Genomic DNA, 27,278 nt, shown 5'->3' on the forward strand with positions numbered 1-27,278 from the left:
TTATTTGAAATCACAAGCTTTCAGAGCGCTGCTCCTTCATCAGGTGAAGTGGAGTGAGGTTGGCGGGCACAGAACGTATAGGCGGAGTGAGGATAGTCCGACACTAACAGGTAATCAAGAGCGTCACTCCGCCTATACATTTTGTGCCCGAGCACCTCACTCCACTTCACCTGACAAAGAAGCAGTGCTCCGAAAGCTTGTGATTTCAAATAAACCTGTTGGACTATAACCTTGTGTCGAGTGACCACAAATCTTATCCTGACTTGGAAATATATTGCACTTCCTTTAATGTCACTGGGTCAAAATCGTGCAACTCACTAGTTAACAGCACTGAGGTTGCACCAACACAACCTGTGCTGCAGTAGCTCAAGGTGGCACTTCACCACCACCTTCTCAAGGGGTAATTAGAGATTAACAATGAAAGTGCTGGCCCAGCCAGTGATGGCAACATCCTGTGAAAGTATATATAAAAAAACAATCAATAGGAGGCACCACGTGGAGACTGGGAAGGGGAGGAACAATTCTGTGATTCTGTGAGAAGCATGCATTCCACATTGGTTCACAAATGTTGCACAGTCAGAACACAACTGGCCAGAAATTTGCAGAAAGCATCTGAATACACAATATTCTCAAATATCACACTGCAGCTACCCAAATCTACTCTGCTCTGAAATAGGATTAAAATCCGCAATCAAAACTTTAGACACAGCAAACACATACGGCAGAATCTGGTTCCAGGTTTGCTGCTTTTGTCTAAGCATCATGTGACGTTTCTCTGCAGCCCAAGCACAAGCTCAGATGGATCGCTTTCGCAATTCTAAACTTCAATTTTAAACTGAAGCTTAAACATCGCCATTTGCTCGCTGTGCAGTATTGCCCAGGGTCGAGGCCAGAATTTACATTTTCTTAAAATGTTCTCCAGATATCAACATGCTCAAATTACATTTCAGAAAATCTCATTCATCTCAAATGTATTTTGAAAGTTGCAAAAGGTACACAGAGCACTTAATGAACTTGATTTTAGCATTTAACCAAGAATAACTGTTCTTTTTCATACAAGCCTGGGGAAAAAGCAGTGGCGAGAGTCAATTTTGGCTGTGGCATATTTGAAGAATACTTAATGCTGGGAATTCCTCTGCCAATTTTTAAAACATCAGCCTGTTGCTTTCCGATTGGGCAGAAGCAATAATAACAACAAATAAGTGGTGAAGTGATGGCCTCGTTGTATTATCGTGACACTATTAATCCAGAAACTCAGCTAATGCTCTGGGGACCCAGATTCGAATCCCACCACGGCAACTGGTGGAATTTGAATTCAATAAAAAGTTTCTGGAATTAAGAATCTACTGACGACCATGAAACCATTGTCGATTGTCGGAAAAACCCATCTGGTTCACTGATGTCCCTTTAGGGAAGGAAATCTGCCGTCCTTACCTGGTCTGGCCTCCGTGTGACTCAAGAACCACAGCAATGTGGCTGACACTTAACTGCCCTTGGGCAACTCGGGATGGGCAATAAATGCTGGCCAGCCAGTGACACCCATGTCCCACGAATGAATGAAGAAAAAAATCAGAATGCAGGTTCAACTTGAGTTTGTCTCTCTGTGGGAAGTTGCAGCACTATATAGGTTAACAGAAGGAAAAATCTGATTTCCAACTTTGGACTGACAATTCATTTTGCTGGGTCTGTTTCACATGAAACAATCGGAGAGCAAGAGATCAGGAAGCTAGAAGTGACGTCAGCAGAGTCTGGCCAGCAAACTGACACAACGCATAGTCCGAAGGAGAATTGTCGCATTTTCTCCCGTCAACACGCGGCCTCACAGGTAACTAAAACAACCAGGCTCAGCCATCACTGCGACGGGATCTTCAATTAATCCAGATACTCGGGCTCCTCTTTCATTGGCATGTTACTCTTCCTTTCCATGGCATGACATGGACTGGGGAGGGAAACACAGGAGAGACAGTGAAAGAAACCAGGACAGAACAGTCAAGACATTAAAGACAGAAACTCAATTCCAAACATTCTGCTAGGAAGAGATGCTGAGGCAACATCTAGCATTTATATTCTTAAGAAGTTTGCACATTCTCCTCGCGTCTGCGTGGGTTTCCTCCGGGTGCTCCGGTTTCCTCCCACAGTCCAAAGATGTGCGGGTTAGGTTGATTGGCCATGCTAAAAATTGCCCTTAGTGTCCTGAGATGCTTAGGTTAGAGGAATTAGTGGATAAATATGAGAGCGTAGGGCCTGGGTGGGATTGTGGTCGGTGCAGACTCGATGGACCGAATGGCCTCTTTCTGTACTGTAGGGTTTCTATGATTTCTATGAACATTCCAAGGCACTCTACAGTCAGGCAAAAGTAAATGTCGAGATAGAAGGGAAAGTATCAGGAAGGGTGATCAAAATACCTTGGTCACAAGAGTGAGCTTTAAGGCAGGTCACAGAGGAAGAGAGCTCAGTGGAGTGGCAGAGGGGCTGGGAGTGCCAGAGCTTGCAGTCTGGATGATGGATGGTATAACCACCAATGAGAGGTCGACGGGGGGGGGGGGGGGGGTGGGGGGGGGAGGATGCCAACAACAGCTCACAGTTAATGTAATGAAATTGGCTCAACATGTTCACAAGAGGGGAAAGGCAAAATGTGACCCATATAAGGAGACATTAGGGCAGGTAACCAAAAGCTCAGTCAAACAAGTATCTTTTGAGGAGCGTCCTTAAAGAGGAGGGGGATTGAGTTTTAGGGAGGTAATTCCAGCACATTTGGTCTACAAAACCAAAGGCATAGCTGCCAATGGTGGAGAGAGATGAAATTTGGGCCAGAATTAGAGATCTGAGAGAAAGGAGTTGTCAGTCTCCAAGAGATCACAGAGATGGGGAGGGGTGAAGCCAGGAGGTGTTAGAAGGCTGGGAGGCAATTTAGCAAAGACATGGGTAATGAGAATTGGCGCAGGATTGGATAAAGGCAGAGTTCTAGATGAACACAAAATGAGGGAAAATGTTGGATGGGAAGCCAGTCAGGAGACCACTCAATAGCTACATCCGGAGGTGATGGACGCATGATGAGTTACAGCAGCAAATGGATTGGGGCACAAGCAGAGTCAGGCAATGTTACATAGGTGAAAGGAGGCAGCTCTTGTGATGGTGATGATAATAGGATAGGATGGCTAAAGTTGTGAGCAGCCTGACAAAGACATCATGAGCTGAGAGAGGAAGCAGACTTAACAACACAAGACAAACACTGAAGTCACAGCCACTGAATGGAGTGCCATTTTTTCACAAGGTATGTTTAAGTACAACAGACCTTGACTGAGTGACATGGAGAGGTACTTGCATCTATTTTTGCATGCCTGATACGCTGTCTCTTTCCTTCCACAGATTTGCAGCAAGTGTGAACAAGGTATTAGCGCTCATTTAAATAGAATAAATCTCAGTTTGAGAGTTACTATTTACATGTGCTGGATGCACCGATTTTTCCAAAGTTCATGTTGATCACTGTACATGTGCACAAGAAACACACGCCAAAGATAGCACATTTTAGTGCAAGATGTAGTAGCAACTGTGTGTGTGGCCAGTAAGACATGCTGGCTAGGTGCACTGGCCTTGCTAAATTCTCCCTCAGTGTACCTGAACAGGTGCCGGAGTGTGGCAACTAGACGGTTTTCACAGTAACTTCATTGCAGTATTAATGTAAGCGGACTTGTGACAATTATAAATAAATTTTAAACTTTATAATGCACACACAACAGTGCAAGTCTAGATCAGATAAGGGATGTAGCTAAAATCTGACAGGGTGGGTATGAGAGTTTCCATTCATTCACTGGGATTCAAACCTTCTGGAATCAAAATCACAGAATTATAGAAGTTAGGGCGCTGGAGGAGGTTATTTGGCCCATCATGTCTGCACGACTCGCCAAATGAACGTTATGACAAGATGCCATTCCCCTGCCTTTTCCCCAGACCCCTGCACACTGTTTCTATTCAAATAATCACCTAAAGCCCTCTTGAATGCCTCAGTTGAACCTGTCTCCACCACACTTCCAGGCAGTGCACTCCAGACCTGAACCACACACTGGGCAGCACGGTGGCACTGCTGCCTCACAGCACCCGTGGCACTGCTGCCTCACAGCACCAAGGACCTGGGTTCGATTTACGGCTTGGGTCACTATCTGTGTGCAGTTTGCACGTTTTCCCTGTGTCGGTTTCCTCCCAGTGTCTGAAAGACGTGCTGGTTAGGTGCATTGGCCATGCTAAATTTTCCCTCAGTGTATCTGAACAGGCGCCAGAGTGTGGCGACTAGGGAATTTTCACAGTAACTTTATTGCAGTGTTAATGCAAGCCTGCTTGTGACTAATGAATAAACTTACTTACACTGTGTAAAAAAAATATTTTCTCACATCGCATTTACTTCTTTTGCAAATCACTTCAAATCTGTGCCCTTCTCATTTTTGATCCTTTTACAAGTGGGGACACTTTCTCCCTATCTACTCTGTCCAGCCCCTTATGGTTTTGAACACCTCTCTCAAATCTCCTCTCCAAACAGAACACTCCCAACCTCTCCAATCTATCTTCACAACTGAAGTTTCTCATCCCTGAAACCATTCTTGTAAACCCCTTCTACGCTCTCTCCAATGCGATCATGTCCTTCCTATAGTGTGGTGCCTAGAACTGTACACAATATTCTAGCTGAGGTCTAACTAGTGTTGTGTATAAATTCAGCATAATCTGCTTACTCTTTTACTCTCTGCCCCTATTAATAAAGCCCAGGATACTGTATGCTTCGTTAAGTGGTCTCTCCACCCGTCCTTTAATGACTAAAGCACATATACACCCAGGGCCCATAGCTTCTGTACAGCTTTCAGAATTGTATCGCTTATTCATATTCTCCCCCTACGTTCTTCCTACCAAAATTAATTCGTAAAATTTATTAAATGTTTGTTAAAACGTGATGTAAAAAGTAAAAATGAGAAGAATTTAATTACACAATGTGTGTGTGGAGGTAAATGACATCATTGGATAAACTCCAGGGACGTATGAAGCTAAACATATTTGCCCTCAGACTGGTTTAGATCCATTGGTCTCATTTGGATCCAAACACGGGCAACTGTGACTAGCTTCGTGGTTTTAAAAAAAGGCAGCGTGGACAAGTTGGGCCGAAGGGCTTGTTTCCATGCTGTAAACCTCTACGACTCTATGATGTTAAGTGAAGTGAATTTGGTGACCCTCCCCCTGCAACAAGCAAAATCGCTCATGCCTCACACTAAACACTCAAGAGGACGCCACTGACATGACATGTCACTGGCCTATCTCAAAACCGAAGGCTAGATTTTTAAAAATTGAAGGTGAGAGGGATGAGGAAGACCTGTGCACTCATGCAGTTTTACACAGGGAGAAACAACCTGAACACTTCCCCGTTGATACGTGCCGATTGTTTTCACCTTTGCATTCAAACGTCTGAGAGGAATAGGGATCTCAACGTGGTGGAACGTGCAAAATAAAGACAGTGCAATCCAATTACCTCTTCTTCCTAAAAATATACCTGCAGGCTCTGCTCAATACATTTTTAATATTCAGATTTTGAAAAGTATATAACTGGTACATCAAAATGTGAACAGAAATGCACATTTCAATGGCAAAGTTTGAAACTGTTTTTGATTACAGCAGGGACACACATTTGTAAAAATACAAGTATTTCCATTCAAGCTGCCATAAATACACATCTTCAAATCGACAAATTGATAAGTCATTATCCTTCTTAAGATAGCGGTAAACTTGAAAAAAATGGACAGGTGACACAGGGGTTATAATTTTACCATTTTAACTCATGTAAACATTACTGTATCAGGCACGTATTAAAAGAAATATTCAACCATTAAACATCAGAAGGCAAATTATAAATTTACACTCAGGAAGCCAAGTCGGACTTCAAAATATAATTTATTTTTTTTACTTTAAACCAAGTTGTTCACTTGCGATTTTTGCTGCCATAACGATCAGATTAAATGCAGGAATAAAATCAGCTAAAAAGGTACAAGACGACAACTACAGGTCATGGTATGGTTCATGTTCACTAAAGCACTAGGTTTATTGGTGAGGCGGCAGAGCAATTTGATGCGTACAAGTTTAATCAACGTACAAACCAGTTCAAAATACGACCTGTCCATCATGACATATGTACCTGTTATTTACTGTAACTTGGATGATAGAGATAAGAAATGTGTATATTACAAATTTAAATATATTTACATTTGATGCTGAGACGTTAAATGAACAGGTTTAAGAAAAAGCATACAGTGTCAAGTTGGTATAAGCAAACCGATTTCAAATCTCTCATTCCGTGTCCTGCTGCATGTTTGAAAAAGAGAAAGGAGAGATGTAAGAATTTTGCTGCGTTAAAAGATTAAAGAGTAAATGCTTTTACATTTAACAGTTTTGTGATGCAAGGAAAGAAAAATGAAAACCTGCATTAAAAAGATAACTGAAAAGTCACTAAAGGTTTGCAAACATTCGGGAAATGGAGGACCCATTGATTTTTGTGGAGCAGATTACAATCTGCAGCAACAGGGACAGCAGACGGACAGGAGGTGTATATGAAATGTCGCTCACACAAACTGGCGCTTGGAGTTTGTGACAATGATGGGAAAAGACTAATGCAGAAGATTTCCCATCTGGTTCTATTGTACAAGAATATGCAAGGAAAAAGAAGTTAGGGCCCTGCGTGAACAAGAGTGGACAGAGGGTGGGTCGGTCCCTCCTAATAGAGCAGGAGATGGAGCAGACTTGAGGGGCCGAATGGCCTACTCCTGCATCTACGTTCCTCAGATATGGTTAAGAGTGGGATCATATCAATAATCAGAATGGATGATTTGGTAATTGCAGCCTCCAGATCTGCAAAATCATTTCCTGCCATTTCTGTGGTAGACTGTAATTATTGTTCGTCGTGCACTCCCTTTGTCGTGGAGAAGTCCAGACACAACTTAGACAATCAGGTTATCTGGACTGTTGCATTTTGTCTGCGAGTGTGACCCTACACTTTCTGCAACTTTCCAATTCTACTCTGCCTCTATTTCTGAGCATTCCATCCAAGGTCACTTTCTGTGGGCAGTTATCAGAGATGAAAACCACCATTGGAGATTCCAAAACTCAATGACTTGGATACCACTTGCAATGACATCTTAGACAAGCTTAAAGGGCTCAATACCAATAAGTCCCTGTGCAAAGTGTGACGAAGGGGCAAAGTCCACAGACTTTGAAGCCACTATGATGGGGTCAGTAAATAGAGGGGAGGTCCCACAGAGTTTCAAAGATGCTAATGATTCAGAAAGTGACATGGGATCATGAAATACAGACACGTCAATCTTAGATCAGGAACTGTTGAAGTAATGGATTAGATTATTAAGAAACATGAGGATTATCTGCACAAAAACATTTTATATCGTTTCACAAAGGGCAGATTCTGTTTTTGTTGAGGATATGGCATCACAAGTGGAAGGTGAAACTCTGTCTTATAACATATCAAATATAGTCTTCAATAAAGCTCTGCATAAACAGCTGCGATGCAGGCCTAGGATAGTGAGTGGGTATCTTCAGTAAAGCCTGGACAAGGAGTTGGTAGAGGGGAAGCAGTAGTTATTAGCTGGGGCAGTGAGATAGCTGAGGGTGTTATGGAGCACAGTAGTTCAAAGGTCAGTGGCAGGACCTGACTGTCTGGAGTTTGTGTAAATGATCTGGATTCAGACAGTTGTTTAAATTCGCAGATAATGCCAAACCAGGGGATGGTGGAAGTGAAGTTTACTAAAGCAGCCGAGGAATTACTGAAGGAGGTGAACAATTTCTATGAGTGAACAGGACAGCAGATCTATGGCAGGTAAAGTTCAATGTAGAAAAGTGAAGATGGTAAGAGGAGAAAACATGGGGCGCATCCTTCGGGTGCAGACTCAATATTGAACATGTCCACCCAATGTACTGCAGGAATCAAAGCAAACAGGACACATTCGCAATACAAGTAAGCCATCCGGCCCCTCAAGCCTATTGCATCATTCAATCAGATCAAAGCTGTAATGTACTTCCATTCCATTTACCTCCCATTTCCTGATTTCCCTAGAGTGCTACATAACAACAAATCAACATCTTCGAAAAGTCTGAAGAGTTTTCCCAGCATTTTGATTTCATTTCTGAATTCCAGCATCTGCCGTATTTTGCTTTTATCTTCCAAATTTCACTTGCTCCCACCCCCAGATTCTTTTGAGGGAAGAAAATTTCACATACATTCCCCCGCCACAGGTAAATGATCATTTGTTTCAATCCTAACCAATACCATCATCAGTGACTGGAAGCCTGTGTCCAGTGGTGCTGGGTCCCTTGCTGTTGTAGTGTACACTGATGATCCAGATGGGAATGTGGGGTCTGATCACTGGTTCCCAGATGACATAAACATTGGTGGTGTGGTAAACAGTGAGGAGAAAAGCTTTAGGTTTCAGAGATGGTCAGAGGAGCAGAACAGTGGTACATAGAATTTAACCCTGAAAAGTGTGAGGTGATACATTTTTGGAGGACCAACAAGATAGGATGCAAGGAAGTTCAGAGGACCAGAAGGACCTTGGTGTCCATGTCCATAGATCCACGTAGGCAGCAAAACAGGTAGATAATATGGATGAAAAGGCACATTGGATACTTGCCTTTATTAGCTGAGGCATAGAATACAAGATGTGCAGGTTAGGCAGATTGGCCATGCTAAAATTGCCCCTTAGTGTGCCAAGATGTGTAGGTTAGGGGGATTAGCGGGGTAAATACGTGGGGTTAAGGGGAACAGGTCTGGGTGGGATTGCCCCTTAGTGCCAGGGGGATTACGTGGAGTTACAAGGATAGAGCCTGGGTGGTATTGTTGTCAGTGCAGACTCGATGGGCTAAATGGACTTCTTCTGCACTGTAGGGATTCTCTGATTTGAAGAGCAAGGGAGGTTACGATGGAGCTGTGCAAAACGCTGGTTAGACCATAGCTAGAACAGTGTGCGCAGTTCTGGTCACCACACTATAGGAAGGATGCGATTGCACTGGAGAGAGTGCAGAGGAGATTCACCAGGATGTTGCCTGGGCTGGAGCGTCCCAGCCGGTTAGGCTGGGGTTCTTTTCCTTAGAGCAGAGAAGGCTGAGGGGGGACCTGATTGAGATGTACACAATTATAAAGGACTTGAGAGGAAGAAACAGTTCCTCTTAGTAGAGGGGTCAATAACCAGGGGGCATAGATTTAAGGTAACGGGTAGGAGATTTACAGGGAATTGAGGAAAAACTTTTCCACCCAGAGGGTGATGGAAATCTGGTACTCACTGCCTGGAAGTAGAGGTGGGAAGTATTGAGATAAGTACGTGAAATGCCATCGCATACTAGGCTATGGACCAAGTGCTGGATAATGGGATTAGAATAGATAAGTGCTTGATGGCCAGTGCAGACATAATGGGCTGAAGGGCCTCTTTCTGTGCTGTAAAACTCTATGACTATCACCACTCTCTAAATTCAGCAAATGAAAGCCAAATGTGTGCAACCTATCTTCATTCCAAGATAAGTTGCACATCAGGTAACTTGACTAGATCACATTCAAGTGAAGGCACAGCAGCCTAAAGCAATAAAGATTTTCAAAGAGAAGCTTTTCATTATGGATTTGTGGTATGAAAGATTAATCAGCCACCAGAACACCAATAAAAGGTCTATAAGTTCTGTTAACTGTCAGGATGGAGTTGTTATTCTAGGAGCTGCAGTCAATATTCAGTATGAGCAGGAGATATTGAAGCGTGATGGATGGTACAGCGATGGCTCCTGCATCACAACCTTGACAAAAAAGACTTCAGACTTGGAAGGGAAGAATGTAGAGTGTATATAAACACTGTGTTTATGCCCCACGTCATACAGCAAAAGTTTACTACAGCATTGTCAAATATAACGCAAAGAACAAAACGCAGCCCGGCGAGCGGGGAGGCGACCGGCGCAGCCCGGCGAGGCGACCGGCGCAGCCCGGCGAGCGGGGAGGCGACCGGCGCAGCCCGGCGAGCGGGGAGGCGACCGGCGCAGCCCGGCGAGCGGGGAGGCGACCGGCGCAGCCCGGCGAGCGGGGAGGCGACCGGCGCAGCCCGGCGAGCGGGGAGGCGACCGGCGCAGCCCGGCGAGCGGGGAGGCGACCGGCGCAGCCCGGCGAGCGGGGAGGCGACCGGCGCAGCCCGGCGAGCGGGGAGGCGACCGGCGCAGCCCGGCGAGCGGGGAGGCGACCGGCGCAGCCCGGCGAGCGGGGAGGCGACCGGCGCAGCCCGGCGAGCGGGGAGGCGACCGGCGCAGCCCGGCGAGCGGGGAGGCGACCGGCGCAGCCCGGCGAGCGGGGAGGCGACCGGCGCAGCCCGGCGAGCGGGGAGGCGACCGGCGCAGCCCGGCGAGCGGGGAGGCGACCGGCGCAGCCCGGCGAGCGGGGAGGCGACCGGCGCAGCCCGGCGAGCGGGGAGGCGACCGGCGCAGCCCGGCGAGCGGGGAGGCGACCGGCGCAGCCCGGCGAGCGGGGAGGCGACCGGCGCAGCCCGGCGAGCGGGGAGGCGACCGGCGCAGCCCGGCGAGCGGGGAGGCGACCGGCGCAGCCCGGCGAGCGGGGAGGCGACCGGCGCAGCCCGGCGGGCGGGGAGGCGACCGGCGCAGCCCGGCGGGCGGGGAGGCGACCGGCGCAGCCCGGCGGGCGGGGAGGCGACCGGCGCAGCCCGGCGAGCGGGGAGGCGACCGGCGCAGCCCGGCGAGCGGGGAGGCGACCGGCGCAGCCCGGCGAGCGGGGAGGCGACCGGCGCAGCCCGGCGAGCGGGGAGGCGACCGGCGCAGCCCGGCGAGCGGGGAGGCGACCGGCGCAGCCCGGCGAGCGGGGAGGCGACCGGCGCAGCCCGGCGAGCGGGGAGGCGACCGGCGCAGCCCGGCGAGCGGGGAGGCGACCGGCGCAGCCCGGCGAGCGGGAGGCGACCGGCGCAGCCCGGCGAGCGGGGAGGCGACCGGCGCAGCCCGGCGAGCGGGGAGGCGACCGGCGCAGCCCGGCGAGCGGGGAGGCGACCGGCGCAGCCCGGCGAGCGGGGAGGCGACCGGCGCAGCCCGGCGAGCGGGGAGGCGACCGGCGCAGCCCGGCGAGCGGGGAGGCGACCGGCGCAGCCCGGCGAGCGGGGAGGCGACCGGCGCAGCCCGGCGAGCGGGGAGGCGACCGGCGCAGCCCGGCGAGCGGGGAGGCGACCGGCGCAGCCCGGCGAGCGGGGACGCGACCGGCGCAGCCCGGCGAGCGGGGAGGCGACCGGCGCAGCCCGGCGAGCGGGGACGCGACCGGCGCAGCCCGGCGAGCGGGGACGCGACCGGCGCAGCCCGGCGAGCGGGGACGCGACCGGCGCAGCCCGGCGAGCGGGGACGCGACCGGCGCAGCCCGGCGAGCGGGGACGCGGCAAACGCAGCCCGGCGAGCGAGGAGGCGACCGGCGCAGCCCGGCGAGCGGGGAGGCGACCGGCGCAGCCCGGCGAGCGGGGAGGCGACCGGCGCAGCCCGGGGAGGCGAGCGGGGAGGCGACCGGCGCAGCCCGGCGAGCGGGGAGGCGACCGGCGCAGCCCGGCGAGCGGGGACGCGACCGGCGCAGCCCGGCGAGCGGGGACGCGACCGGCGCAGCCCGGCGAGCGGGGAGGCGACCGGCGCAGCCCGGCGAGCGGGGAGGCGACCGGCGCAGCCCGGCGAGCGGGGACGCGACCGGCGCAGCCCGGCGAGCGGGGAGGCGACCGGCGCAGCCCGGCGAGCGGGGAGGCGACCGGCGCAGCCCGGCGAGCGGGGAGGCGACCGGCGCAGCCCGGCGAGCGGGGACGCGACCGGCGCAGCCCGGCGAGCGGGGACGCGACCGGCGCAGCCCGGCGAGCGGGGACGCGACCGGCGCAGCCCGGCGAGCGGGGACGCGACCGGCGCAGCCCGGCGAGCGGGGACGCGACCGGCGCAGCCCGGCGAGCGGGGACGCGACCGGCGCAGCCCGGCGAGCGGGGACGCGACCGGCGCAGCCCGGCGAGCGGGGACGCGACCGGCGCAGCCCGGCGAGCGGGGACGCGACCGGCGCAGCCCGGCGAGCGGGGACGCGGCAAACGCAGCCCGGCGAGCGAGGAGGCGACCGGCGCAGCCCGGCGAGCGGGGAGGCGACCGGCGCAGCCCGGCGAGCGGGGAGGCGACCGGCGCAGCCCGGGGAGGCGAGCGGGGAGGCGACCGGCGCAGCCCGGCGAGCGGGGACGCGACCGGCGCAGCCCGGCGAGCGGGGACGCGACCGGCGCAGCCCGGCGAGCGGGGACGCGACCGGCGCAGCCCGGCGAGCGGGGACGCGACCGGCGCAGCCCGGCGAGCGGGGACGCGACCGGCGCAGCCCGGCGAGCGGGGACGCGACCGGCGCAGCCCGGCGAGCGGGGACGCGACCGGCGCAGCCCGGCGAGCGGGGACGCGACCGGCGCAGCCCAGCGATCGGGGACGAACAAACGCAGCCCAGCGATCGGGGACGAACAAACGCAGCCCAGCGATCGGGGACGAACAAACGCAGCCCAGCGATCGGGGACGAACAAACGCAGCCCAGCGATCGGGGACGAACAAACGCAGCCCAGCGATCGGGGACGAACAAACGCAGCCCAGCGATCGGGGACGAACAAACGCAGCCCAGCGATCGGGGACGAACAAACGCAGCCCAGCGATCGGGGACGAACAAACGCAGCCCAGCGATCGGGGACGAACAAACGCAGCCCAGCGATCGGGGACGAACAAACGCAGCCCAGCGATCGGGGACGAACAAACGCAGCCCAGCGATCGGGGACGAACAAACGCAGCCCAGCGATCGGGGACGAACAAACGCAGCCCAGCGATCGGGGACGAACAAACGCAGCCCAGCGATCGGGGACGAACAAACGCAGCCCAGCGATCGGGGACGAACAAACGCAGCCCAGCGATCGGGGACGAACAAACGCAGCCCAGCGATCGGGGACGAACAAACGCAGCCCAGCGATCGGGGACGAACAAACGCAGCCCAGCGATCGGGGACGGACAAACGCAGCCCAGCGAGCGGGGACCCGACAAACGCAGCCCAGCGAGCGGGGACGCGACAAACGCAGCCCAGCGATCGGGGATGCGACAAACGCAGCCCAGCGATCGGGGACGCGACAAACACAGCCCAGCGATCGGGGACGCGACAAACACAGCTTTGCAATCAATACAGGTGTTGTTACTTATTTTCCAGTTTCTAAATAATAGCAACAGATTGTACCTCAAACAAGTGGCATCCCTCAGATTCAACACGATCGTAAGGCCTAATGATTCCATCTTCACGGATACACCGGGGTGGGCGGAGTTTATTTACATCTTCAGTTGATTCTGCTACCCTAGAAGAATCAGGTATTGCAATAAATGATGGGTGGTTACATCACTAGTGATTATTGTTTTCAAAGCTAGGACTTCAGCAATGGAGCAAGTCCATTAAAAGCCCACTCGATTAGCACATCATCTCTAATCTTAGACATCCATTCACTTGCTCCTCTGGCGGCTGTGTGTCAACAGTATGTACCATCTGTGAGTGTAGCAACTCACCAAGGCTTCCCAAACCCCTCTAATGCCTTGAAGTACAAGAGTGTACCATAGGCAATAAACTGATTTTCAATCGAACAGAATGTGTCTTCAGATCTAAGGCACGAATCTCACACACACTCGCAGACACACAGTGCTCCAAGTAGGAATCTGAGACATCCGGAATCCTGATCTACCACATTCTAGGGTCAATTTAGCCTGCCCAATGTACCTAACCCACACATCTTTGGAGTGTGGGGGGGAAACCGGAGCACCCGGAGGAAACCCACGCAGACATGGGGAGAACGTGTAGACTCTGCACCAAGGCCGGAATTGAACCCGGGTCCCTGGCGCTGAGAGGCAGCAGTGCTAACCACTGTGCCACCTGTCTGCTGTGGAGAAACCTCAGAGATTTATAGAGACTGCTTTTACTGTGAACCACTGGCAAGATAACAGGAATCTGATGGATTTTCGACTCGAGTTTCTCACAGCTCCAACTCAACCTTCACCTCCAGTTGACTGGCGTAACGGATCAGGAGAGGGTGAACCTCCTGCTCCAGGAATCTGGTGACCTGCTGTGGGGCGTGGTACTCAGTAACATGCATCACCAGCCACCAAGTGAATCAGCATCCTGATTGCGAAAGATATCTCCCTTGCTTTGACTTGGCTAGGACAAATCGCTGGAATTCCCCTCCCAAACCGCACTGTGGGAAAACGTTCAAGATGGCAGCTCATCACCAGCTGCGCAAGGGTAATGGCCAAAAACAAGCTTCAATCCCAAAGTGAAAACAATTAAACGTAAGGCAAGTAAGTCTGTGTATTTTATGGGGTATAAATTACTCAATCAGAATTTAAGATGTTTCCTATTCCATGTAGTGTCCCTCTTGAATGCACCTGGATCATTGTGGGTGAAATGTAATAATTATGTTCTTTTAAAATAAATGTTTGAATACCTGTTTCACAAGAAGTCCAGTTCCATTAAAACTCACGCTGACACAATTGAAAATACTTTAAGATTCCTGTTATCTTGCCAGTGGTTCACAGTAAAAGCAGTCTCTATAAATCTCTGAGGTTTCTCCACAGCAGACAGGTGGCACAGTGGTTAGCACTGCTGCCTCTCAGCGCCAGGGACCCGGGTTCAATTCCGGCCTTGGTGCAGAGTCTACACGTTCTCCCCATGTCTGCGTGGGTTTCCTCCGGGTGCTCCGGTTTCCCCCCCACACTCCAAAGATGTGTGGGTTAGGTACATTGGGCAGGCTAAATTGACCCTAGAATGTGGTAGAGGTAGGTAATTAAGTCATACAAAAGAGAATTGGACTGTTATCGAAAAGTCAGGGGGACTAGCAAGGTAAATGAGGGTTATGGGGAGAGGGCCTGGGTGGGATTGTGGTTGGGACAGACTCGATGGGCCGACTGGCCTCCTTCTGTACTGTAGGGATTCTATGATTCAGTCACCGGGAGGAGATTCAGGTGAATTCTGCTGGTTCAGAAGAACTTACTTTTTAATTCCTTGCAAAGTGCTGCTCGCCATGTCGATGATCCCACCCGTTGGACGGGCAACGACACCAACCAGACCTTTTCCCACTCCTTTAAAGAACCCAGCCGCACCTTCCTTTTTAGCACCTGATGTGGGAAATGGTACATCGTTACTTCCAAATAGTCATTCAATTCTTGGGGCATAGTCAAACTGATATAGCCATCGGCTGCTGACTGGAATTAGACATTACTCCTTCCTGTATACCAGCAATGTTCCTGTTTAACACAAAATACACATCAGAATACCCTGATATTCATGCACCTGACTAACCTTATATTATAGGTTTACAATATGCTCCGTCCCCAGCTTTATGACTAATCAAGCACACATTTGAGCTCTAGGTTTCTCATTCATTTCGCAGCAGTGATTTTGCCCCCATATTTTCTCGCTTGGATAGAGCACAACTTAAAATGTACCAAAGAATTAAAAACAAAATGGACATAATGACATCATGTGAAAAGATTGGTATTAAAGACAGTATCAAATACAGCTCAGATTCTTCCCAATCAGGAAAGGAACTTTTAGTGAGAGAACCATCAAGTATTTAGACCAGACGTGTCCAACATGTGGCCTGCAGGCCAGGTGCAGTCTGTGAAGCTTCTCTAAGTGGCCCCGGAGCCAGTTTCCAAAATTCCTATCAAAGAAGTTTCAATGGAGGACCCACCAATCACAAGCTGTTTGTCTCCTGCATTTGAGAGAGAGAAAAGGTCTCTGATTGGAGGAGCAGTGAAGACAGCATCGGTGAGTGAGCCGAGAGCTGCTGGGCGGAAGGAGGCAAAGATATGTCGGGGGAGGGGCCTGGGGTGAGCCAGGGTTTCAGCAGCTCCCAGGGGTGCCAGGTCGGGGAGGACCAGGTCAGGGCGGGAGCCTGGGGAGATCCAGATGGGCGTGGGCCCAGGTTCGGGGGGAGCCTCGGGAGGGACCAGTTGATGCAGCTTCTGGGGAGGGCCAAGTCGGGGCCAGACTTCATTTGATTTTGCACTGGTTGAACTTGTGAAATATAGTTTTTAACCAATAAGTCAAAGGGATGGACAGTCACGGGCATTCAGCCTCTGATCTTTGGGTAAGCGTTCTCCAAGGCGGCCTTCACGACACACGACAACGCAGAATCGCTGAGCAGAAACTGGGATAGCCAAGTTCCGCACACGAGGATGGCCTCAACCGGGATCTTGGGTTCATGTCACACTATCTGTAACCCCCACGCCTTGCCTGGGCTTGCAGAGTCTCACTAACTGTCCTGGCGAGAGACAATACCTGTGCTTAACCCGTCTCTCCACTCACATTGTCTGTACCTTTAAGACTTGATTACCTGTAAAGACTCGCATTCCAACCATTATTTTGTAAATTGAGTTTTTGTCTTTACATGCCCTGTTTGTGAACAGATCTCTCACTCACCTGATGAAGGAGCAGCGCTCTGAAAGCTTGTGGCTTGTGCTACCAAATAAACCTGTTGGACTTTAACCTGGTGTTGTGAGACTTCTTACCCAGCTAAAATAAGGCAGGGATAATGCACGATGCTGCTTCCAACATATGACCAGAACAGCAAAATAACTACAGTCATTAAGAAGGGGAAAATAGAATAAGAGAGTCAGTTTGTGGGGAACATAAAAACTGACTGTAAAAGTTCCTATAAGTATGTGAAGGGAAAAAGATTGGTGTAGGTCCCTTACAGTCGGAAACAGGGGAATTTATAATGGGGAACAAAGAAATGGCTGGCCAACTAAATTCATACTTTGGCTCTGTCTTCACAAAGGAGGACACAAATGACATACCAGAAATGTTGGGGAACACAGGGTTTAATAAGAGGAACTGAAGGAAATCAGTATTAGTGGGAAAACGGTGTTAGGGCAATTATCCCAAGGGCCTGATAATTTATTTGAGAGTACTTAAGAAATTGACCCTATAAATAGTGGCTGCATTGGTGGCCATCTTCCCAGATTCTACAGACTCTGCAACAGTTCCAACAGACTGGAGGGTAGCTAATGTAACCCCACTATTTAAAAAGGGAGGTAGAGAGAAAACAGGGAATTATAGACCAGTCAGTCTGACACGGGTAGTAGGGAAAATACTAGAATCTATTATCAAAGACTTTATAGCAAAACACTTGGAAAACTGTGACAGGATCGGACCGAGTTAGCATGGATTTATGAAAGGGAATCATGCTTGACAAATCTACAGGAATTCGAGGATGTAACAAGTTTGATCATGGGGAGCCAATGGATGTGGTTTATTTGGAAAGGCTTTCAACAAAGCTCCACATAAGAGGTTCGTGTGTAAAATTAAAACACATGGGATTTGGGGTAGTGTATTGAGATAGATAGAAAACAGGTTGGAAGAGAGCAAACAAAGACCAGGAATAAAAGCGTCTTTTTCCAAATGGCAGGCATTATCCCATCGAATATTAATACCCAGTTAGATCCCGACCGGAAGAAAAATGCGTACATTAATTACTACATCTCATTTAAATTTTAAGTTTACTTATTAGTGTCACAAGTAGGCTTACATTAACACTGCAATGAAGTTACTGTGAAAATCCTCCAGTCGCCACACTCCGGCGCCTGTTCGGGTACACTGAGAGAGAATTTAGCATGGCTAATGCACCTAACCAGCACGTCTTTCAGACTGTGGGAGAAACCGGAGCACCCGGAGGAAACCTGTGCAGACACAGGGAGAACATGCAAATTTCACACAGACAGTGACCCAAGCTGGGAACCGAACCTGGGTCCCTGGCACTATGAGGCAGCAGTGCTAACCACTGAGCCATCCCAAGTGAGGTTATCCACATTGGTAGCAAAAATAGGAAGGCAGATCACTATCTGAATGACTATAGATTGAGAGAGGAGAATGTGCAATCAGAACTGGGTGCTCTCGTATACCAGTCACTGAAAGTAAGTGTGCAAGTGCAGCAGGCGCAGCAGGCAGTAAAGGCGGCAAATGGTATGTTGGCCTTCATAGCGAGAGGATTCAAGTATAGTAGCAGGAATGTCATGATGCAATTATACATGGCGTTGGTGAAGCCACACTTGGAAAATTGTGTGACGTTTTGGTCTCCTTATCTGCAGAAAGATGTTCTTGCTTTGGAGAGAGAGCAAAGGTTTACCTGGGATGGCAGGACTGACGTATGAGGAGAGATTGAGTCAGCATGGCTTGTATTCGCTGGAGTTTAGAAGAATGAGGGGGGAATCTCACAGAAACTTATGAGATTGGGCAGCACGGTAGCACAGTGGTTAGCACTGCTGCTTCACAGCGCCAGGGACCTGGGTTCGATTCCCGGCTTGGGTCACTGTCTGTGTGGAGTTTGCACATTCTGCCCGTGTCTGCGTGGGTTTCCTCCGGGTGCTCCGGTTTCCTCCCACATTCTGAAAGGCGTGCTGGTTAGGTGCATTGATCCAAACAGGCGCTGGACTGTGGCGACTAGGGGAATTTCACAGTAACTTCATTGCAGTGTTAATGTAAGCCTTACTTGTGACTAATAAATAAACTTCAAGATTCTAACAGGACTAGACAGGATAGATGCAGGAAGGATGTTCCCAATGGCAGGGGGAATCCAGAACCAGGGGTCACAGTCAGGATATCGAGTGAACCATTTATGACAGCGAAAAGGAGAAATTTCTTCACTCAGAGGGTGGTGAGCCTGTGGAATTCGCTACCACAGAAAGCAGTTGAGGCCAAAAGATTGTATCTTTTAAAGGAAGGGTTAAATATAGCTCTCGGGGCTAAAGAGAAGCAAAGGACATGGGGGAAATGCATCATCAGGCTATTTAGTTGGATGATCAGCTATGATCATAATGAATGGCGTAGCAGGTTCGACGGGTTGAATGGCCTCTTCCTGTTCCTATTTTCTATGTTTCTATATAGTGGAATACATTATACAATTGTTCCAACACAAATGTTTAGATACTGTACCTTCGACTGGTTTTGTAACTATTCCTGTAAATCCTCCAACCACACCCTAAAAAGATACAAGATGAATACTTTTGTAAATGTTTTCACATTATAGAATATATAATTCAACTGAATTATACTGGGACAAAATGAAACATTACATCCATACAGTAAGAACTGTACTAAACATCCTGAAAACAAAGTTTCATGACAAAAATGTTAAATAACTTTGATTTGAAGATCTCTATGGGAGCAGTGTGCTTGTGCCGCTCTGCTGATAATCCTGCACAGTGCTTTCCACCGCAGGGAGGTGACTGTCAGAGAGGACAGGCTGCTTTCACCCGTGACCTGCTGGCAGTCCAGATCAGCAGCAGCAGCAAGCTCCTGGAAACTGGTCACGAGTTCACACATGGAGAATAATTTGGGAGAAGCGACAAAGTGAAACTAGTGCCCTTGTCACACAACACAATAAAATCTAATGCTGCCTGCTGTTCCAAACGATAGCTAGAGTTTGGCACAAGGGGAACTAATGGAAGTGAGCATTTTTTAAAAAAAAGTGTATTTGAAATTAGAGTTTCAAATCCATTATCTTGAGCTTTGAACCAAGATTTCTTATAAATTTAGATCATAAAGAACTCAGGAAAACACACTGCCAAAGCTAGCAGTTAGTCAAATGTTTTATTGTGGCATCAGGTAGAGTGCATATCAGTCTGAAGTTGGAAGCTCCAGACCACAGATCTTGGCAGGAAGATTTGCCCATTTTTATACCATACTTGGTTTCACTTTGACTCAAAGTATGGTTGCTTTACATTAGAACAAAGCAGGTTATGGGAATATGATGGGAATCGCAACAGTGCAGAAGTAGGCCATTTGGCCCATCCTGTCTGTACCAGCTTTCTAAACGAGCTTTATGACTTGGTGCCCATTCCCCTGCCTTTACCCCGTCCCCCTGCACATTATTCCGATGAATGTTTAAAATGACAAACGGTACGGAGCAGGACAGGCTATGCCGATGAAAGGGTCAATGACCTGAAATCTTCACACTTTCTCTCTCCACAGATGATGACCGACCTACTGAATAATTCTAGCATGAATCGCATTTTGATTTTTGTTTTAGATCGAAGTAGACTGTTTCCAGGGTCTAGAACGAGTGATGCAAGATTAAACGTATGAGATTGTGAACAAAGAACAGGAGAAACCTCTCCGTGCAGAGCTGAGGGACTGCGGAATTGACTCAAAAGATTAGTGGGTAAGACAGAAACAACTGTGATTGAAGAGGTGGCAGGATATTAGGACAGGTAATTGAGACTATTTACTTGTGTGGAAGTGAAACACCAACACAGACTGGTGCAACCTCTATTTATTATGAAGCATGACCATGGGTCAGATTTACATCTACATTCCAGGTCACCATCATGTATTTAGATGCACTGCTCTCTTGGGTCTGACTAAGATCATTTGTGCTGCTAAAGGCTCAGCTGCACTCAGGGAGAAATTTCCTCAAATATCTTGAATTACTGATTGAAAACATGAGCGAAACGCAGGATCTGACGGTGTTAGAACAGATTATGAGGCAGGGATTTCCAAACATAGGAAAATAGCACCAAGGTGTGACTGACCTTTCACATGGCAGGGAGAAGGTAAAATCAATTAGGGTGACACTGCACCATTAAAAATATCTTCAGAAAAGGACACTAGTCCAGGTTACAGGGTGGAAGTGAGCGCTGGTACTGTTTCAGTGCTGTGGCACTTACAGTGTAACAAGAATACAGAAATACATTTAACTAAAATTGATAAAACTAACCCAGAATCTGTCATTCCTGCCTCATTGGTATTATGTAGCAGTGTTTCTTTCTCTGTGCAGAGATAGATGTTCAACATGCGCGGAAAGTCATGTAGTTTACAACATCGCCAGAAGGTGGAGGTAGTGGATAATGTCATTGATAAACGTCGTAGCAAATTACCAGCGAGGCAGCAAGACGTTAGGAAAAGCAATGCTTTAATTTTGTGCGACATTGGGACAACAAGCAAGGTAGTACAATGCTGGATTCTGCTTTTTAACTTTCATTTTTGAGTCAGTTTGTCATGGTTGTACATAACCGTATTCAATCTTTGTAAAGATCCAGAACAGTTTCAAGAACGTTATAAAGTAGAAGATTTATATAGTCTTTTTTAATGAACTTATAAACCACTCAAATGAGAGCCAGCAATACATTGCCAGTTTCTTCAGGAGTGTCCGGATGATTCTTTTTTAATTTAATTCATAGGATGCAGGCATCACTGGCTAGGCCTGTATTTATTGTCCATCCCCAGTTGTCCTTAAGGTGGCGGTGAGCTGCCCTCTTGAACCGCTGCAGTCCATGTGGTGACGGTAACCACAATGCCTATGGACACTACCTACAAATTCCTCTCCAAGCCAAACACTATCCTGACTTGCAGCAAGATCACCGATTCTTAACTGTCGCTGGGTCAAAATTCTGGAAAAGGAGTCTTAGGAGAGATTTGGAAGACAGCCATTGAACGAAGATCTATCTTAGAGAAAGGGAGGTTGTAAAGGAGATGATGGTGGGGACGGAGTGTAGGGTAACGAAGTTTGCAGACGACACAAAGATAAGTGGAAAAGTGAATCGTGTGGAGGACGGAGAAGATCTGCAGAGAGATTTGGACAGGCTGAGTGAATGGGCGAGGATATGGCAAATGGAGTATAACGTTGATAAATGCGAGGTTATACACTTTGGAGGAAATAATAACAAATGGGATTACTATCTCAATGGAAACAAATTAAAACATGCTACCGTGCAAAGGGACCTGGGGGTCCTTGTGCATGAGACGCAAAAGCCCAGTCTGCAGGTACAACAGGTGATCAAGAAGGCAAATGGGATGTTGGCCTATATCGCGAGGGGGATAGAATATAAAAGCAGGGATGTCTTGATGCACCTGTACAGGGCATTGGTGAGGCCGCAGCTGGAATACTGTGTGCAGTATTGGTCCCCTTATATGAGGAAGGATATATTGGCATTGGAGGGAGTGCAGAGAAGGTTCACCAGGTTGATACCGGAGATGAGGGGTTTGGATTATGAGGAGAGGCTGAGGAGATTGGGTTTGTACTCGTTGGAGTTTAGAAGGATGAGGGGGGATCTTATGGAGACTTATAAGATAATGCGGGGGCTGGATAGGGTGGAGGCGGAGAGATTCTTTCCACTTAGTAAGGAAGTTAAAACTAGAGGACACAGCCTCAAAATAAAGGGGGGTCGGTTTAAGACAGAGTTGAGGAGGAACTTCTTCTCCCAGAGGGTGGTGAATCTCTGGAATTCTCTGCCCACTGAGGTGGTGGAGGCTACCTCGCTGAATATGTTTAAAGCGCGGATGGATGGATTCCTGATCGGTAAGGGAATTAAGGGTTATGGGGATCAGGCGGGTAAGTGGTACTGATCCACGTCAGATCAGCCATGATCTTATTGAATGGCGGGGCAGGCTCGAGGGGCTAGATGGCCTACTCCTGCTCCTATTTCTTATGTTCTTATGATGGTGAGAGCAGAAGGATCAAAAATGAATGGATGACAGTGGTTTGGAAAGGAAGCAGTATAGACTCCAAGGAAAGAGGGTCATTTCTAACATCAACAAGTATGTGATACCACAGAGGGACTCGGGAACGTTCAGTCCCCAAGCCTGATATGGAATCATGACTGACCTGTGATTTAGCTCCATCCCCCAGTATCCATTAATTCTTTCGGGTAATAAAAATCTCCTAATCTCAGAATTAAAATTAACAATGATCTAACATCAACTGCCATTGTGCAAAAGGGTTCCAAACTTCTTTCACCCTTCAAGCCTTTTAAAAAATATTATCTTTTTCTATTCTTAAACCAATCTCACACTCCCCATATTATACTCCATTTGCCACCTCCTTGCCCACTCACTTATTCTATCTTTCTGCAACCTCCGAGTCCTCCGCAATTGGAATGCCCTTGTCAGGATAGTGAGTGGAACAGTTGCTCTGCATCTGAAGCCTTGCAGCTTTAAAGAAAAGCTTAAAGAACATATCATTTTAGACCGAACATTGAGCAATGAGTAAGGAAATAGCCTTGTGAAAAAGCAGTCTGGAACGCTCGTAATCGGATAACATTTTCTTCTCAACTTGCAAATGATTAAGTCCAAAACTAGGGTCTCAATTCTGAACAAAGCAAACAATGTTGGCATAGGGAGACAGTGAGCTAAATTACATTGGGAAACTACACTGAAAAGCGTGATAGTAGGAAAGGAATAGCAAACATTTAAAGAATTTGCAAAAAATACACATTCCCTAATGGAATAAAAACCATGTGGGAAAATGGTCCAACCATGTCTAAGAAAAGGAGGCCAAAGATGATATCAGATTAAAGGAAGAGGTTTTGTATATTGCTAAAAGGAGTGGTAAGCCTGAGGAGTGGGAGAATTTTAGAATTCAACAAAGGACGACCAAGAGTTTGAAAAGGATAAGAGAGAATAATCCAACAAGAGACAGCAAAGTGGAGAATAGAATTTTCTCTAGATATAAAAAGGAACAGATTAGACAAGCAAAGATGAGAGGGACTAGAGCCAGGAGAAAGTTGAAATGAGAATAAGGAAATGCCAGAGACATTAATCAAATGTTAACGTATCTGTTTTCACAGGAGGACACAAAAACCATTCTGGAAATATTGGGGAACCAAGGGCTCAGCAAGAATGAGAAACTTGAAGAAATTAGTACTAGTAAAGAAATAGTGCTGGAGATATTAACGGATTTAAACGTTGAGGGAGAAAGAGAAAGAGTGAGAGAGAGAGAGAGAGAGAGAGAGAGCACGCAAGAGCGAGATTGCAAGGGAGCAGTTGGCCTAACTTCGATAGTATGGATGTTCTTATAAGAAGGTTAAGGCATGTGTAATTGGAGTAATATAGTAACATAGATTGAGAATAGAGTAACAGAGAGAAAACAGGGGGTAAAGAACAGGCAAGTTATTTTTAGGTTGGTAAGCTACAATTAATTGGTGGGTTACTACAAGGTTCAGTGCTTGGGCCCCAGCTATTTACAAATTATATCAATCATTTAGATGAAGAGACTGTAGGTGAGGAAGTGGGAAGCACGGAGGCTGAAACAAGATTATTGACAGGTTAAGTGAGTGGGCAAGAACATGCCCACTCACTTAACATGTCCAAAGATGTGCGGGTTAGGTTGATTGGCCATGCTAAAATTGCCCTTTATTGTGCTGAGATGCATAGGTTAGAGGGATTAGCGGGTAAATATGTAGGGATATGGGGTTAGGGCCTGGGTGAGATTGTGGTCGGTGCAGACTCGATGGGCCAAATGGCCTCTTTCTGCACTGTACGGTTTCTATGATTTCTATGCTGAATGGAATAAGTAAAGAAATGTTATTACTATAAAAGATATTGCTAAGACCACATCTAGAGTATGGTGCATAGTTATGTTTTTCTTACCTGATGAAGGATGTACATGCCTAGAAGAAACTGAGAATGAGCTATGTTATACATTATGAGGCGGATTGGACTGGTTTCTGGAATGAGAGGATTATCTAAGGGGAGAGTCTGAGTAGATCAAGTCCAAATGCCCTAGATCAGGAAGAATGACAGGTGATCTAATTGAAAGATGAAATCTTTTCAGTGGTACGACAGGGCAGTTGCTGGGAGGATGTTTCCCCTGGTTTCAGAGTCCAGAACATGGGTGCACAGTCTCAGAATGAAGTTTTGGTCATAGACTGAGATGAGGAGAAATTTCTTCACTTGAATCTTTGGAATTCTCAACTCCAGGGAGTTGTGGATGCTCAGTTGATGAATATGCTCACGACAGAATAGATGTTTAAGGAAGAATCACTTACTTTTTCCATCCACATCTCCCTCCCTACTTCACCCAACTACTCCCTTCCCTACCTTCTCGTCACTACCTCTCTGCTACTTATTCAATCTTCCATTCTCCCCCCCCACTTCCAATCTGAACCCCCTCTGCCCCCAGACAGGTGATGAGAAGCCAGAGCCCATGCCCGTTGCATTACTGTACCACAATCGTTTTAGTTGCACTCTTAAAAAGTGTCTATTTCTTGTGAGTTTTAAGCTTTTGCACATTTACACTAAATTCTAACATCTAAATTCATCCCTCAACCAAAACCAGATTAACTCATTACTATTTGCGGCCCCTTGCAGCATACAAATATAATTCCATGTCTCAATTACATCACAACAATGACCGACAGCTCAGCCTTCAACAACATCATTCCTACGAAACTCATCTCCAAACTCCGTGGCCTGGGCCTCTGCTCCTCCCTGTGACTGGATCCTGAACTTCCAAACCCACAGACCGCCATCAGTAAGGACAACACCTCCTCCATGATCATCCTCAAAACCGGTGCCCCACAAGGCTGTGTTCTCAGCCCCCTACTGTACTCCTTATACACCTATGACTGTGTGAACAAATTCCCCTCCAATTTCAAGTTTGTTGACAATACCAACGTAGTGGGTCTGATTTCAAACAATGAAGAGACAGAGTACAGGAAGGAGATAGAGAATCTGGTGAACTGGTATGATAATAATAATCATCTCTCCCTCAATGTCAATAAAACGAAGGAGATTGTCATTGATTTCAGGAAGCGTAGTGGAGGACATGCCCCTGTCTACATCAATGGGGACAAAGTAGAAACGGTCAAGAGCTTCAAGATTTTAGGTGTCCAGATCAACAACCTGTCCTGGTCCCCCCTTGCCGACACTATCGTTAAGAAAGCCCACCAACGCTTCTACTTTCTCAGACGACTCAGAAAATTTGGCATGTCAGTTATGACTCTCACCAACTTTTACAGATGCACCATAGAAAGCATCCTTTCTGGCTGTATCACAGCTTGGTATGGCTCCTGCTCTGCCCAAGACCACAAGAAACTACAAAAGGCCGTGAATGTAGCCCAATCCATCACACAAACCAGCCTCCCACCCATTGACTCTGTCTATAGTTCCCGCTGCCTCGACAAAGCAGCCAGCGTAATCAAGGACTCCACGCACCCGGACATTCTCTCTTCCACCTTCTTCCATCAGGAAAAAGATACAAAAGTCTGAGGTTACGTACCAATCAATTCAAGAACAGCTGCTTCCCTGCTGCCGTCAGACTTTTGAATGGACCGACATCGCATTTTGTTCTTTCTCTACACCCTATGAGTGTAACACTACATTTTGCACTCTCTCCTTTCCTTCGCTATGAACGGTATGATTTGTCTGTATAGCGTGCAAGAAACAATACTTTTCACTGTATACTAATACATGTGACAATAACAAATCAAACGAAATCAAAGCACTTTATGAGTGCATTATTGACTTTGAAGTGCTTTGCAATGACCTGTGGGTATGAAAGACATATAAAATGCAAGTTCCTTCTTGAGCATTCCACAAATCAGTTTGTGCATCATGTGCATCTCGGCCTTTTGGCTAAGATCAAGTGTAGCATGGATTGGATGCTGCACTTGGTTGAAGTCATTAGGTTACATTTAAGCTTCATTTTCATATGAAGCAATTTTTAAAAGCGGCATCTCAGCCTTTTGGCTAAGATGCAAATGAGATCCAGCCTTGGGGGCGGAGACGTCTGCCTACTCCAATCAGCTTGGCTCATGTAGATTAGGCCCAAGGCAGGGTAGAGGATTGCAGACCCTGTCTTGTCAGCTTGGATCGGAAATGTCTCAACCTGTTGAGACTCTGAATTGGACTTGATTTGATTGAATTGGTGAAGTACAAAAAAAAAATCCTGTGCATGTCAGATAGAATGCAAACATTGATTTTATCATGGGAGAGATTAAGAGGTTTGTTGGTATGGTCACAGTACTTGGATGGAAATGAATGATGCATCATTATCCTTACAGAAATGTGCAGATATATGAAATGCAAAGAAGAGAATAAAATTGCATTAAGCTCTCCTCAATTGTCAGGTTCCAAAATCCTTACCCGTAAAAAACCTTTTCCTCCTTTAGCCAGACTCTCGCCAAAGTCCTTGGGTTGACGGTTCATCTCCTCCCTGCGTTTCTGTTGGTATTCTTTATCCATCGTGATTGCAGCCAGACCCTTTCCAACAGTGCCCGTGATTCTAGATACTACACCAGCAGCACCACCTGCACAGAGCACCAATATTAAGCACAAGAAAATAATACACGCACCCTGCTGGAACTGAAGTCAGTTTGTGACGATACTGTGTCTTTTAGAAATGTATTTGTGTCATGTTTCTTACGCAGGATCTGTTTTGGTAGTGTGTTTTATTATTGGTGTCGTTTTGTTTGCACTCTGCAGC

General features: G+C 48.0%; 1 protein-coding gene across 4 annotated transcripts in view; it reads right to left on the reverse strand.

Moving 5' to 3' along the window:
- Window positions 1-27,278, reverse strand: part of vps13c (vacuolar protein sorting 13 homolog C) — a 339,816-nt gene that overhangs the window by 12,862 nt on the left and 299,676 nt on the right. For 3 of the 4 annotated variants that reach the window (XM_078200207.1, XM_078200204.1, XM_078200205.1), the window contains 4 exons: window positions 26,939-27,102; window positions 19,010-19,055; window positions 15,066-15,189; window positions 13,271-13,385 (listed from right to left, as the gene is read on the reverse strand). In XM_078200207.1, coding sequence (XP_078056333.1) covers window positions 13,271-13,385; window positions 15,066-15,189; window positions 19,010-19,055; window positions 26,939-27,102 — 449 coding nt within the window. Of the gene's footprint in view, window positions 1-1,876; window positions 1,940-13,270; window positions 13,386-15,065; window positions 15,190-19,009; window positions 19,056-26,938; window positions 27,103-27,278 lie in introns of those variants that run through there. The other variant, XM_078200206.1, reaches the window with a different exon arrangement.

This window comes from Mustelus asterias, chromosome 29 (genome assembly GCF_964213995.1).
Source record: "Mustelus asterias chromosome 29, sMusAst1.hap1.1, whole genome shotgun sequence".
Taxonomy (NCBI): domain Eukaryota; kingdom Metazoa; phylum Chordata; class Chondrichthyes; order Carcharhiniformes; family Triakidae; genus Mustelus; species Mustelus asterias.